The 14322-nt window shown below is 52.5% G+C and overlaps 6 protein-coding genes across 6 annotated transcripts; all 6 read right to left on the bottom strand.

Moving 5' to 3' along the window:
• Positions 1-298: 298 nt before the first annotated feature.
• On the bottom strand, positions 299-2559 carry PV08_04096 (uncharacterized protein; the record flags this gene model as incomplete). Its single annotated transcript, XM_016378445.1, has 11 exons — positions 299-579; positions 630-854; positions 903-942; positions 1000-1213; positions 1265-1320; positions 1369-1493; positions 1542-1748; positions 1799-2003; positions 2055-2100; positions 2153-2446; positions 2510-2559. 11 exons carry the CDS (start codon positions 2557-2559, stop codon positions 299-301), a joined length of 1743 nt encoding a protein of 580 aa, XP_016237122.1.
• A 1311-nt stretch (positions 2560-3870) lies between these two features.
• PV08_04095 (uncharacterized protein) lies at positions 3871-5226 on the bottom strand (the record flags this gene model as incomplete). The annotated part of the gene is made up of 1 exon (XM_016378444.1): positions 3871-5226. The coding sequence occupies one exon, from the start codon at positions 5224-5226 to the stop codon at positions 3871-3873; it is 1356 nt and encodes a 451-aa protein (XP_016237121.1).
• An 888-nt stretch (positions 5227-6114) lies between these two features.
• PV08_04094 (uncharacterized protein) lies at positions 6115-7436 on the bottom strand (the record flags this gene model as incomplete). Its single annotated transcript, XM_016378443.1, has 3 exons — positions 6115-6797; positions 6896-7098; positions 7180-7436. 3 exons carry the CDS (start codon positions 7434-7436, stop codon positions 6115-6117), a joined length of 1143 nt encoding a protein of 380 aa, XP_016237120.1.
• A 428-nt stretch (positions 7437-7864) lies between these two features.
• PV08_04093 (uncharacterized protein) lies at positions 7865-10573 on the bottom strand (the record flags this gene model as incomplete). Its single annotated transcript, XM_016378442.1, has 1 exon — positions 7865-10573. One exon carries the CDS (start codon positions 10571-10573, stop codon positions 7865-7867), a length of 2709 nt encoding a protein of 902 aa, XP_016237119.1.
• A 467-nt stretch (positions 10574-11040) lies between these two features.
• PV08_04092 (uncharacterized protein) lies at positions 11041-12758 on the bottom strand (the record flags this gene model as incomplete). The annotated part of the gene is made up of 3 exons (XM_016378441.1): positions 11041-12376; positions 12428-12644; positions 12707-12758. The coding sequence occupies 3 exons, from the start codon at positions 12756-12758 to the stop codon at positions 11041-11043; spliced, it is 1605 nt and encodes a 534-aa protein (XP_016237118.1).
• Positions 12759-13135: 377 nt separating this feature from the next.
• PV08_04091 (uncharacterized protein) lies at positions 13136-14275 on the bottom strand (the record flags this gene model as incomplete). Its single annotated transcript, XM_016378440.1, has 1 exon — positions 13136-14275. One exon carries the CDS (start codon positions 14273-14275, stop codon positions 13136-13138), a length of 1140 nt encoding a protein of 379 aa, XP_016237117.1.
• Between the last annotated feature and the right edge of the window lie 47 nt (positions 14276-14322).

Genomic DNA, 14322 nt, shown 5'->3' with positions numbered 1-14322 from the left:
ACGAAGAAACAGTACCCGAGCACCTCCCTGTGGAGGGCTGGCCAGGCACGGTCCTGTAGGAATCGTGTACGACTACTGTGTATATTGGGCCTGTGCATGAGTTGCTCAGATGACCCGCTTTTTGAATATGTCAGAGTGTAGAACCAGCTTCAAAATCATATCTGGATGGACAAAGGTGGAAAGAAATCGCCTTGGGCTGGAAACACAGCCATTGCCATCAACGGCGGATCCTCTTGGCAGGCAAACCTGGTCTAGGCGTATTGTCATCTTCGAGCGCATCCATTTCATCTACCCTCTCTCACCCTTTGGCCCAACTCTCCTTCACCAGGTCGGCGGCCTTTTCTCCAATGCCGTATGCTGGCATCTGTGTGTGGCCTCCATGCAACGACGGCATCACGCTGCAGTCGGCGACTCTCAAGCCTTTGACACCCCGGACCTGAAGCTTCTCGTCAAGGACAGCCATCTTGTCATCTCCCGATCCCATCTTGCACGTTCCCGCAGCGTGATAGCAAGTCGTCCCTTGCTCTTTCACGTATGGCACCCATTGCTCCCGCGTGGTATAGGCGTGATGTGTCAGATCTAAATGCCGGTCAGCTCCAAGGCCAGCAGGCCAGCGGCTAAGGACTTACTTGATGGCCACGACCCTTTGACAATGTCCTTCGTTCCAGCTCCATTCATTACGATTTCATTCCCCAGTCGGCAACCTTCCGAAACAACCAACACATCAAGAGGATCTGACAAGTAGTTGCAATCTACGACGGGATTCTCCAGGGGGTCGGTGGATTTCAGTGTGACCGTTCCCTTTGAACGTGGCGAGAACAGCTCGGTTATCATGGCAAATGCGTGCTTCTTGTCTGGAGTCTAGGTTAGTCTTGCCAGGTCTGTTGTCGAATGAGACTTACCGATGGGATACTGGTCGTACTGCTTTGGGCCACCGTAAAGCTATTTTTCAACGTTAGCCAATACCTCGTCATGCTCAGTCGACCCGGGCAACCATACCTCTGTGGTGAAGAATTCGACGTTGGGCTGCTTTGAAGTTAAACCCATTGGATCACGACCGGGCTCTCTCTTTGCTTCCTTCCACAATGGTTCATCCTTCAATCGATCGTCGAGCCTCGCAAAGCCAAAGGCACCGAAGGGAAACGTGGAGAGAACGCCTTCTTTCTTCTCTTTGTACAGTATGTATGATGCCATTGCAGCGTCTCCATGGTATCTGTGACACGTCAATACAATTGTGTCGTGATTGGAAATGGTCCTTCTTTACACTAGATGGTCATTGGTCAACCCTTCCTTTTCCGTCTCATAAAATGCGAAGACAATCTGGACACTCATCAGCATGCAAGTCGCACATCATCTGTTGAGACTGACGAGATGATCAAGTAGATTCTTGCCCACGCCAGGCGAGTCGACCAGACACGTTACACCCAGTTGTTCCAGTTCGTCTTTGGGGCCGATTCCGGACCGAAGAAGGATGGCTGGCGAGCAATATGCACCTCGAGACGTCATTAGCAGACGTTGGTCAATTACGAGTCAAGGCTTACCTCCAGACACGACGATTTCCTTCCTGGCCTTCACCTCTCTCTTCGTCCCGGCCTTGTCCACAAGCGTCACGCTCGAAGCCTGAAGTTGGCCACCCCTCTCTTGAAAGTTGATTTTGTCGACGAGAGTGTCCACAACAATGTCGATGTTGTCTCTGTGCTGGTCGTTGGTGACGAAGTCTGCACCCGTCGTCCTGATGCCTCGGTGGACTATGTCGAGGTCTCAGTGTCTTCTACCCGGGCAAGGAGAAATGGCATACCTGTTCGAGGTGCATGACCACAACCATGAGCAGTCTCGCCGGTGCTAAACATATCGGGGACAAGCGGTAGTCCCATTGATTCCATAGACTTCAACAACAATTTCGAGATCGGTGCCAGGTCATGTGGCTCCGTGTGTAGTGGACCGCTGTATCCATGTGCACCCTCATCTGCCTGGAACCAGGGCTTGTTGTGAAAAGTCTCTGCCTGTTCATCCCATCAGCGACTGTGTACCTCCATTGCATTGGCACAACATACTTTTTTCATGTATGCAAACATGTCTTCTCCGGACCATCCTGGGAGACTTGGGCGTTTCAGCAGGCCACCTACTAAGCACATTCATCCATCCAACTTACTTCCAGTCATCGAAGTCTTGCTTGCTTCCACGAATGCACAAAGTGCCATTGACGCCCGATGAGCCACCTAGGAATTTCCCACGGCTCAGCTTAACCTGCCTACCACCCACGCCAGGCATGGGAGGGGTGATCAGATTCCAATCGGTATCACTGTCGAAGTTCTTGGACCATCCTCCGGTCATATGGACATTTTCAAGGTCTTTGTTGTGAGGGCCGGCCTCGACTAGAAGGATACTGGCATTGGCATCCTCTGCGAGGCGGCCTGCGACAACACACCCCGAGGTACCTGCCCCGCTGGGAATTGTCAGGGATCACGTCTACTGTGGGCGGGATGGGCCACTCAAAGAGAAGGCGTACCAGACGATGAAATCGTATTCATCTTTCTCTGTCAGTCGTCCGGGAGACATGATTCACACTGTCCTCTGCCTTTTTGCTTCTACCAGAGCGGGAAAACGAAGGAGAAAGTCGAGACAGTCATTCATGATATCGGCTATTCTAAAGCTGCCTGGGGTTGTCCTCGGAATGGCCCATGACAAAGGAATAATTCCACGCTGGACAAGGTCAGACTGCCACCCGAAAGGCCTGCGGAATACCCGTCAGCTTCGTAAGACGGGACGGACGCCCGGAACAGGAACGGCAAATGCGACGATCAGACGCTGGGAGACTGGGGGGGTAGAGAAGTATTGAGAACCCCGGATTGGACTAAAAAGCCTAGTGAGCCCCGGGCGACAAAAAAGCCGGGGGGATCTAACTCCGTTGACGCCTAGTTCGAGTGGACACCAACCCAACAACAAGTCGATACTCTGGTGCAAGCTGTTACGGCGGAATTATTCCTCTCGGCCCAATTTCTTTGTCGCCCTTCGCCAAAAACAACACTGCGGTGCGACGGACACACTTAACATGCATGTGAGTTGCCACGAGTACCTTGGACTCGTCCACGCGAAAGAGGCAGGTTTTGTATTTCCTGACTCGGACAGCTGACCTCAGTTGTCATCACTAAAAAAGACCAGGCGGGCTTGCGTCACGGGGTTACAGCCAGAGTTGCATGGTCAGCACCGCCTAGGCTTTAATACAGCATGTGCCACACACGACGTCGGATCTCTGGAGCCTGGAGCCCTATGCCCTCAGGGAATAGGAACAACTTGTGTGAAATGGAATTTTTCTCCCAGTCATGATGGGGCGTCGTTGCATGGTTTGTTTGCTGATCGTGTCTCACAACATGTCGGTGGGCGCTCTAAGCAAAATTTGGGGGCAAACTCACTCTCTCTCTCTCTCTGCAAGTGAATCAATCGTCTGTCGAGACATGGAGGGTTTGGCCCCGAAGTAATATCTCTCTGAATTTTCACTTTTGGTTTTTTCTACAGCGCCGGCCTCCTTCCTGCCTGCCTGCTGTGCTCTCTCTTGCTATGACGATCAACGATCAACGATCAACGATGATATCTTGTTGGACTAGGCGCTGATCCTCTCGGTCGCGACTCTCTTGCATGACGTCTCTTCACGAAAACAAAAGAAGAACGAATTGTTCAAAAGAGACTATCTCTACCTGGGTCGAAACCTGTCACAATGTCCTTGTGGTTCGTACGTATCATTTCCTCCCTCCCTCCCTCCCTTCCTTCCTCCCTCAGAATGATGGCATGTGCCGTCTACATTCATACACTCCTTACCACGCCGGACAGATTCAATGGAGCTGGTAAAGGGGGCTGGTGGAAGTGGCACCTCTAAGTTAGATTCTCAATGACAATCCACTTCAACTTGGAAGCCTGTTTGGCGTCCTTGCTGCTCTCCTTGGCCATTTTCTCTGCAGCCCTCTTTTCCTTCCTCGCCAGCTTCCTGGCGCGCTTTTCTTCCCTTTTCGCTACTCTCTTGCTGGGCTTCCCGCCGGACGGGTTTGGTTCCGACGAGTCGGAGTCGGAGTCGGAGTCGGAACTGGCCGAGGAGGCATCTGATCCCAACAACGCGATGTCGGCTTGACTCAGCTTCACGCCTTGCTTCTGAGCCTGCTTGAGACCCTTTTTCCTCGCCTTCAGGATCTTCTTGTCCACGCCCTTGGCAGCCAACTTGTCCATGATGTTCTGCTGCTGGGCGCGCGGCGGCACGTCGAACGACAGAGGGGCGATCTGACCCTGCAGCGCCAGCAACCTGCGCTCCGACAACGTGACGGCGCCGGCGGTCACGGACGACACGGCAGCAGCGGTGGTGGTGGTGCGCGTGTCGGAGAGCGGGTGGTTGCCGGCGCTGCCACCCAGCACGACGGCCAGGTCCTTGTCCTTTTTGATCGACGCCTTCAGTCCCCTCGGCTCAAAGTAGGTCGCGTTGACCTTCTTCAAGAAGGCAGCCGACCGGCCTGCGCTGACGGCCGCGCTGCCTATCCCCGCGACAAGCCCGACGGCGGCGCTCGTGGCCTGCGCCCAGTGATGCGGCACCATCCCGACGCCGTTGCTGACGAGTTGGGCCGCCTGGAACGGCGGGGCTGGCGCGAGCGCAATGGTGATGCTGTCGAGAAAGTGCATAAAGTCTCCCACCTGCACGGAGTGATGCTGCAGGTAAGGCGAGTACGCACGGTAGAATGGCATAGGTCCCGTGATGAAGTTGTCCGGTTGGATCTGCGGGATGCACACGGGCCGAGGGAGGGCAGGGTAGTGGTGTCGTTGTGACGGTGGAGGCGGTTGAGGCACCCATGCCAGGGCTTTTGAGATGGCATCGTCGACGTCTTCTGTTCGTGTCTCGGTGTATGCAGGAGGAGGAGGGTCTTGTTGATGATGGTGGTGGTTGGGTTGATATTGTGGTTGAGGATATTGTTGATATTCTTGTCGGGGCTGTTGTTGATACTCTCGAGGTCGTTGTTGATACTCTCGAGGTTGTTGTTGATACTCTCGAGGTTGTTGTTGATACTCTCGAGGTTGTTGTTGATACTCTCGAGGTTGTTGTTGATACTCTCGAGGTTGTTGTTGGTACTCTCGAGGTTGTTGTTGTTGGTACTCTCGCGGTTGTTGGTATTGACAATCTCGATAGTCCTGGTGAGAAAATTGTCGTTGACTTCCTTCCGGAAATTCTCTATATTGGTATTGAGACATATTCATCATATTTAGAATTGGAATTTCGATCAATTACCCACGACTGGACTGGGATTGCCCGGATTGGAGAACCCAAGATGTGAGGATGTGAAAAGTGAACACCGACGACTCACCAGCTGGGAGAGAAGAATAGGAAGTTGCAGGTTGTAACTGTATTTATACTTATTATAGGGTTTAGTGTTCAAGAGAGAGAGAGAGAGAGAGGCTGAGTGAGTGGGTGATGAATCGTCTGTGTCCCTGATCCTGATATGCAGGTGGAGTATATCCAAAGGTTTGTAAAGGCGAGCGGGTAAGGCTCACCGCGCGCCTAACTCGATACAGAATCAAGTGTGTGGAGCCTCGTGCGCGCCGTGAACGAATCGAATAATGCTCCGAATTCGGTAACCCGCGGCGCTACTCGTGCACCACCGCCTCCTCTGCACCGGTCCTCTAGTGGAAAAAGGAGGCATCCCGTAACGTTCGTTGCCCGAGATATTGTAGATGCCGCGGTAGAACAAGGGATGGGGACTGCGGTCTCTCACTGTCTCCGAGTAGTCGAGTAGTACCTCACCAGCCGTTCACTCGCCTCTGGGTCCAGATGTGAGCTTATGTATGGTCTGAGTTCCCGCGGTTTGAACTCAGATAATGTTTTTCTTGGAACTCAGAAAGTGACGTTAGAAGAGGACCAAAGTCGACAGAAGGTACCGCTGTTCGACACACTCAGTCGTCATCGTCTGAGTACCGCAGACCGCAGCCCAGCCAAGGTGAAGTTGTAAGTGGTGTTTCGGCGCCATCATTCCGTGCACCGGCACGTCCGACGGATAAAAGCAAGGGCATACAAAAAGAACTTCGTGACTTTGTTGTCCCCAGCACAACCAATTCCTTCCATACATCATTCGCCGCCGTTATTTATTTGTTCAAATGAGCAACCTTCTCAAACACAGCTTTCAGAGCGCCCTTTTTGAGATCAACGAGCAAAGAGTCATGATTCGCTTCGGGATACGTCGACGTAGTAAAGTCAACTTTCCCCGTGACCTCGTCGCTCTGCCAGCACTGTTCAAAAAAGGCCTGTCCACGTTTGGCGATCATGATGTCCGACCCTGCAAAGAACGCAGAGACACTCAACTTGGGCGGGGCGTGACCCTCGTTCAATGACAACGCTGCTTCGTTGTCGGCTATCCTGCGAGCACAGCCCGAGTAATCGGCCGCTTCGCCCCACGAGGCAGTACCGTCGCTTTTCTCGAGACATAGCTTCGCTTCTTCGTTGCCTCCCTGGTTACTCTCTGCGAATTGCCATTTTGTCGCCAATTTGTGGACGAGCTTGGCCGTGGCGTCGTCGAAGCCATATTGCTCGACCAGCGAGGTAGAATTATTTGGAGCTTCGCCGCCTGGAAGGTCCGTACCCGCTGGCGAGGGCGATGAGAACATCGTGGATAGCGGCGAGATGAGTCCTCCGGACGCAGCCACACCGGGTAGGATCTTGCTGTTGACGAACTTGACGAGACCGGCCCATGAGTCGAGCGCAGTGACAGGAAGTTTGGCGGCAAGCGTGGGCACGGCCGCGCCGGAGTGAGTCTTGGGTACGAAAGGGGCTGACAAGTTTCAGGGTGGTAAGTGGGATGCTTTGCAGAAACAATCTAAGTAGAGGATAAAACCCGCAGGGCCAGTGGCTAAAAAGAGAGACACTTACCCAAGAAGGCTACATATGGCGCCTTTGGGTCGAGGATGGATCGGTACCGGAGCAACGTGTTGAGCGTGTATATCGTCCCGGCTGAATGGGTCACAAGGGAGACGTGTTCAACTCCGAGTCGGTGCAGCAGAACTGGCACCGTCTCCAGCCATATGGCCACACGAACATCAAGTTGCACAGGTGTCGAGCCTCCAAAGCCTGGTCTGATGATTCTAGTCCTTAGCTTCCAAACCATTCATGATTCGTGGTGGCCAGGAACAAAACAGTACGGTGACCGAACGTACCTGTCGACGAAGATGGCCCTTACGCCGGAATCATTGGCGAGCTTGTTAAAGTGCAAAGCATCCCATCGGGAACCAAACATTGGCCCAATAAAAAGAATCACCGGGAGACTGAGACTGACATTGTCAAAGTTCGTCGTGGTAGAGTACGTGACCCTCAACCTTGGATGTTCGGCTGTCTGCGGAAGCCATAGAGATTGATGGAAGCAATTCTTGCAGATCAAGCCAATTGCTTGATCCTCGTCGCCAGAAGATACCATGGCTAAATGAGTATGTTTAATTAGAGGGTCGCGCTGAGCTTCGCACGAGGGAACAAGACACTGCTCGATGTTGCGAGGGGAATAGGATCGGGCATATACGTCGAGGAGGGAAAATGGACCAACACGTGATCAGCTACAGAAGCCTCACTCACACCACGCACAACGGAAGAAATAGATAAAGCACACTTGCATTCCGGACTAGTGGATGACATCTCTTCTCTCCAAAGTGAACTAAATTAGTTCTATGGTTGGTACTCGTACAAGTAGGGTACTGTTCTTCCCCATGGGTATCTCAATGGAGCATCTCACTCCCAAGGTAATAAAGTAGTGCTGGTGCGGACCATCCTGGCACTCAAATGCTTCGTGTAGCCAAACAAAGTCACCCCCTTCGTATTCATTACATCGTCAAGTCGTCATACTAATACACTTCATTCGCTGCTCTTCAAGAGCGCTCCATTCATAAGTTCAGCCACAATCCGGCGCCTCTGAAGCTGAATCTGGTCGGCATTGTATGACATGGGTGTCAATCCGAGCATGATTTGCCGGGCGCTGGTGATGGTGAAAACGCCACAATCATCCATGTTGGTTTGATGTGGTGTTTCTCCGAAGTAATCAAATACCCATTCCTCCTCGTGGTACGCACCGCCCAATTCCTCCTTGACCCATTTCTTGATCGTCTCGACATAACTCCGTCCGTTGCCTCCCAAGCTGTTGTAATGGGTAATGGTCTTGTTCTTTCCAGACACCACACACAGAGTCCAATGCATTCCGCGGTTGATGGGGATGAAAACGTGCTCCGTCTCGAGGAGTCTCTTGCCTCCAATCTTGGCTCGGTTCGCCCATCGCTTGACACTATCATAGCCCTTTTCGGCGAGGTTGTTGTAAAAGAAGGAGACAAATGCATGGTGTGTGGGCACCTGTGTCGGCCGATCGTTCTTCTTGCCATGTTCAACGACGAGTTTGAGATAGCCATTAATGACTTCGTCGTTGAGCCAGCTGTCAGTACCACGGCCAGGCAAGAGTGGTACGACGCGAATGAGATCTGTAGGCTTGTATTCGCCATGCCCGTTTCGTAGTGCTTGTTGGATTTTCTTTTCCCATGCCTCAGTGAGAGCTACAATCTCGTATTGACGATGTTCTTGTAACGAGGCTAGTCTCTTGGCTTCTGCTCTAGTGATTCTTTGCGTTCTCTCTGCGGAATGTGGTGATGCTTTTGGAGTCGGCGCATCTGGAGTAAAGGGGTCCTCAATGGTGAGTCTGGCAAAGTTCTTAACAGGGTTTTGTTCAGGTGTAGAAGGCACAGTTTGCTGGCCAGTCTCGCTGGTGGCATGCTCAACCTTTACTTGTGGGGGGTTCTGACCCTGGGTCGTAGATGCTGAAAAGGAGCCTGCTGGAGGGTCATTTACTGTTGTTGTCGGGATTTCGTCATCTTCAATCTCAATAGGTACAATATCGTCCTTCTTGCCGTCTGCTACGATGCCAAGTTGTCGTTCTGACGGTGCTATCTCTCCACTCGTCTCTGTCTTAGCGGTTGGCGTGGTAGGGTTCTCGTGAGTGGTGTCGATGCTTGTGGATCTTAGTGCCGCGTCGCTCGTGGTCGGCTCTCGTGTTTCATTTGTGGCGACTTTCTTGTGTTCCAATATTGCCGGATCGCTCGTGACCGGCTTATTTTCTAGGGCTTTTTCATACAGGGTGACTTTTCTTTCTTTTGGAGTAGGTGATCCACCACCTGCAGCCATTATCATTTTGAAGAGTCTCGCGTCTGCTTCGAGATCGGGTGGCGAACCAATAAACATTGACGAGATATCACTTTCTTGCGGTGATTCTACTTGTGGACGTAGCGTTGAATTACCTGGCGAGCGATCGGGCGTCGCTGAGCTATCGTTCTTGACGGGCGTCGTACCTTTCAGTGGCTGTAGAGTCAAATTTCCTGGCGAACAGTGGCAGGTCGACGATATCTCAGAGCCTGGAGTCTCGTCTTTGAGTAAGACTTGTTTTTGTTTCGGTGTGCTCACCCGGCGGTTTCTGACACGTGGTGGTGATAACAAGTCTTCGTCAACAGAAACTGGGGATTTTGTGGTGACAGGAGCCGTCTCTTGGACAACGATTACTGGGGTCGGCGGTGTAGGTGCTTTAGACACGCGCAAGCACGGACCAGCAGGGTCAGTGCGCTCAGTCGTTGCACCGTTTCTGGTGTTGGAATCTCTTCCCGATCTGATCTTCCGAATCCTCAGCTTTTGTGGGCGTAGTTGGTAGGAGCGCGTCGAGGTGTCTGAAAAATTGTCTTTGTCTGAGTCTGAAGGTAGCTCCATTGCCAAATTTCCCCTTTCCCATTCATATGACTCGGGTGACGGTGGCCGATTCGCAGAGGTCAATCCTTCTAAGTGAGGAGCAGAGGATAGCTTGAGATGCTCGACTGGGACGTTGCGTTCTTGCTTGCGAGGGATAGGACGTGTAGGAATGTGAGGAGCAGGAGCCGGGAAATGAGGCATGTCTGCGAAGATCGAGGGAACTGAGATAGATTTTTCTTCTGCTGTTGCGGTAGCGACAACGCGAAACTTGCGCCTGTGTCTGGTCACACCAGCAGGCATAAATTTCGGAATGTGGTAGACTCTGTCTTTCGGCGAGGGACGAAGCGAAGGCGCCGGTTTTTCTGGTAATGGTGTAGGGATCCTTTTTCGACGCTCCTGGTGGTCGGCAGGGTCGAGACGTGGCAGTGCTAGCTGCCGAGTTGATTCAAGCGCTACGGCGCGATTCCAGGGCGACTCTGGAAGTCTGGATTGAAGAAGAGGAGGGTTCTGTCGAGCTGGAGTCGCGGCGCGCACGTTTCTCTGAAGCTGCGCTCGTGGTGGCCTTCGTTGGCGCTCTCGAACCCTCCGCACAATGGCGTAGGTTGGTTCTTGGACGATAAAGTGAAAGCTACCGCTGAGGACAGCGCCCAGTCTTCGGCAGACTCGCTTCGCCGCCTGGGCCAAGAGAGAGGCTGGTGGCCGACGTGCGAACACGCCGGAGGTGGGAGGAGGAGGTGGAGGAGCGGATTCTGGCCACCCGCCAGGGATGTAACTGTCCGGATATGGATTGAATCGAGGTTCAGGAGTTGCAGGACTCCAGTCCATGAAAGAAGAGTGGTCAGCCATTGCTGACACTGCTGTTCGAGATCGGTCAAGGCATGAGAAGAGGAAGTTGTTGTTTGTTTCTACAAAGCGATTGAGAACGTCGAATGCAGATGCGAACGCGACCAGAATATCCCAATGCGTCACTTGCGCCAAGACCATTATATGCCGAGGATCAGCCGGTCATTATATCAGCAGGATCATCGACATGACTCCGAGGAGGAAGCCTCATCCACCGTCTACATTTGTACTGGCGTCTTCCGCGACGGTGATGCCCTTTCCAGAGGAGGTCGAACTGCGGCTTGGTGAAGACATCAATTGATAGATTCACGTACAATGCTTAGGTCTAGTGGGGTACCCATACCAATGAATCACGTCCCTATCATGGAAGCCTCCGTCGGCTCAAATGATGAAGGACATCGAACTGTTTTTGAGTCCGAAGAGTCCGTCAGAGGCGTTGGTAAAATCTTTTCATCATGTGTTCTATCCGCCTAGTCAACCGCCAGACCCAAATGCTTGAATAAGATAGGGTTGCCTTCAACGGACAACCAGGCAATCCCCGAATAAACAATCAGCTTCGTTACCACCTCAACATCATATCGTACTCTTGGCCTCTGGATACTTGCGAAGAGCCGCCTCTCTTGCAGGAGATCCATAGCTTGCACCTCCTGGGGGCTAGGTGACCCGTGACCACCGGGCGTTGTCAATAACATGGGAGACAGCTGATCCACACCAGCACCCATCTGGGCTCGAAATGTCTCGAGACTACTCGACCGCTGCCTGCCGGATGCAGGAGAACTTTTCTGCGCTGGATTATCATCCTGGAAGGAGTTCGGCTCGGGCGACGCCTGTGTAGCCGGACTAGGCGGGCCTTCGAGAATGCGACTGTCTCTCCTCCTTTTGTTCCGGTACGCCAATGCCTCATATGCGTCGGCTTCTGATTGGGGACCGACTGAAATTGCCCTCCTCCTTCTAAATGAAGACAACAGATGAGGAATATCCCTGGCGGGAGGAATAACGTTGTCGTCATTCCGTTGCTTGGGCACCTTTTCATATTCCGAAGCGGGCTTGAAGAACCTTCTTGGTAGGGTAAGACCCAAGTGCTCGATGACACGGAAAATAGGAGGAAAGATCCTCAGGAGTGTTGGTTTCATGATTCCTCTCCACGCAAAGATGGTCAGGACGCCCAGTCCGATGCGCATCACGACCACTCCCCAGCCCATCTTGGTTAGATCAAACGGTACCGTACCGGGACTTGGCTCTGCCCATGCGTAGGAGGTTTGCGCAAAGTGCCACACACCATATTGGCAGCCGATGAATACACCGGCAAACGAGACACTGTCGTCAAAGCAAGGACAGTCATCGGCAGGTTCGGGATGGATTCGTACCAAGACCAGCACAACGAGAATGACGAAAAAAAGCCGCTGGATATCGCCTGTGTGCAGCCACTCGTCAAAGCTCTCACCCCAACGGCATTGTACCCAGGCTAGCACTGCGCCGATAAAAGTACCCCAGACAACGTCGAAAAAGCCATGCATCCCACAGTAGAGCCGGCCCAGCACTATAGAAAACGCGTATAGATAAAACAGGATCTGCAATCCAAGTTTGGTGTTCGGATTCATCTGGTCGTTGCCATGAAGTAGATAAAGCGAGTATATCGCGACCGAGACGGAGTTTGTCGAATGGGTCGAGGGAAAGCCGTACTCGAGGGCCGCAGAACCCGACATGGTGATCCGCTGTAAGGGTGGTGATAATGGCCTGGGCAGACATAGCATATCCTTGATGAAACCGGTGAAAAAGACGCCAGCAGCCAGGACATGCACCATTCTGTAGCAAGTCAGATACTTGGTCCTCTCTTTGTTCACGGCGCGAAATTACCCTCTACCAACGCTTGTATGTCCGCACCAGAATAGAATTGGCAACAACACCATAAACGCGGTATGTGTTCCCAGGTTCGCAGAAAATGCAAAGTATGTGTCCAATGCCGGCGTCCTTAGACTCTCTTGCAGCCATGCTACGTAAGGGGTCTCCCACCGCACGATCGGGAGCAATTGCTCTCGTAGGGAGTATCGCCATTTCGGTAACTTGATCTTGTCTGCCTCTTATGTCAGTTGGGCCGGGCTGAGACGGTCGGAGTGGTTCACGGATGCGACGTACAATGATCGAGATCCCTTAGCCCGGCATCTGGCCTATCTTTCTCCTTGTCCATTTCGAGGTGGTTCTGGAAAGACTGGCTTCCATGGGATCTGGCAGACAGGAAGCTTGCGGTGGTAGCTCGTCAGCCACGGATCAGTTGTGTACAAATGCAGGATTCAGGACATGGTCTGGTGCGACGGCGAGCTATACGCTCGAAATCGTATCGCCGTATTGTCGTATCTCAACAGCGGGAAGTGAAATTAATGTGGCGGTGCGACGAAGCAGGAGCCGCAGGGAGGATGTACAGCAAGCAGTACGAGTACAAAAGCACCAACGGAGTTCGGAGGATTTAAACGCCGGTTATGAATCCAAAGCGCCTTATGTAATGACTGGGGACACTCAGCGCCGTTCATCAAAACACATCTTGAACTATCCGATTGGGACATGTTCTTACTCTGCTTCTAATGGGTACGACTCCGGAGTCTTGTTTACCTGCACTCCTCCTCTCTTTGCATATTCCGAATCAGCAAATGGCAAAGGCCAGCCTCCTTCTTCCTCCGAAGTGGCCAACCATAATCTCTGCAGCCACCTCTTCTTCGCCGGATCGGCTGCGTCTTGGTAGGCTGACCGGGCGTGCAGATTGTGGGTGTTGGTGACAAACTGTATGTCTCCTTGCTCTAATGTCATCTCCAAGCAAAGGCGGTGGCAGGTCTCCTCCATGACCTTGATAGCTTCACGTTGAGCATCTGTATATTCCGGCAGTAGACCCGCTTCCCAGAAGCGTTGCAGGGCCCCGACATAGTACGAATCCCACTTCATACTCAATTTGCCCTTATAGTAGTAGTATCCAGGAGTTCTCATCCACTCGCTTTCTCCTTCACTAGTTTCACCCTTGCGATCATAGAACCAATGCGGGATGCATAATTGTTCAAGAACTTCGGGTCGTTCCTGGCGCAGAACATTGTATATGTGGTGAGTTGAGACCACCTGAGACTCTCCACCAGACATGGCTTGATGCAGACAGAGGAGTCCAACGATATCGCTTTCATCGGTGTGGTACGTCTGGGCTTTATGTGTGCGGTATATACGTCCTTCGCCATTGACTTCTTTTCCTTCTGCCAGATCCTTGACATGCCCGAGCATATGTCCTAGGCGGTTCTGGCTCACCCGACGTCCGATATATGAGCCGATTCCAAGGTAAGCAATGGAAGCTTGACGGGTGGTCCATGACGCCACAGGAAGGCCGCGTAACACCGTGAAGCCTATACCATTGATAAGCTCATCTCGGACTTGAGCCAGGATTGCTTGGAGGTCATCGGGTAGCTTGAAGGTTGAGCGGTTTACTTCTGCAAGAAGAAGCTTTCCATTCTCGACTTCTTGGATAGCTTGTTCGATCTGCTTCACTTCGAAACTCGAAAAGCGTCGAATCCATCGCTCTGGATTCTTCTGGAGGTCTTCTTTCTTCCACACTGTGCGGCCTACTATCTCGCTAGGCAGGTCCTGAAAGGGTGTCAACAGTTCATATATGGGTTCTCTCTGACCAGAGCTAAGCCCCAACCCGTGGCCCCATACAGGGTGTGACGAGGACATCTGGGGAAAGCCAGCGATTCAAGTGATGACCTTGGTAAGCATCAAGA

Source organism: Exophiala spinifera (assembly GCF_000836115.1).
Source record: "Exophiala spinifera strain CBS 89968 unplaced genomic scaffold supercont1.3, whole genome shotgun sequence".
Lineage (NCBI taxonomy): Eukaryota > Fungi > Ascomycota > Eurotiomycetes > Chaetothyriales > Herpotrichiellaceae > Exophiala > Exophiala spinifera.
This window is presented reverse-complemented; position numbering and strand designations above follow the sequence as displayed.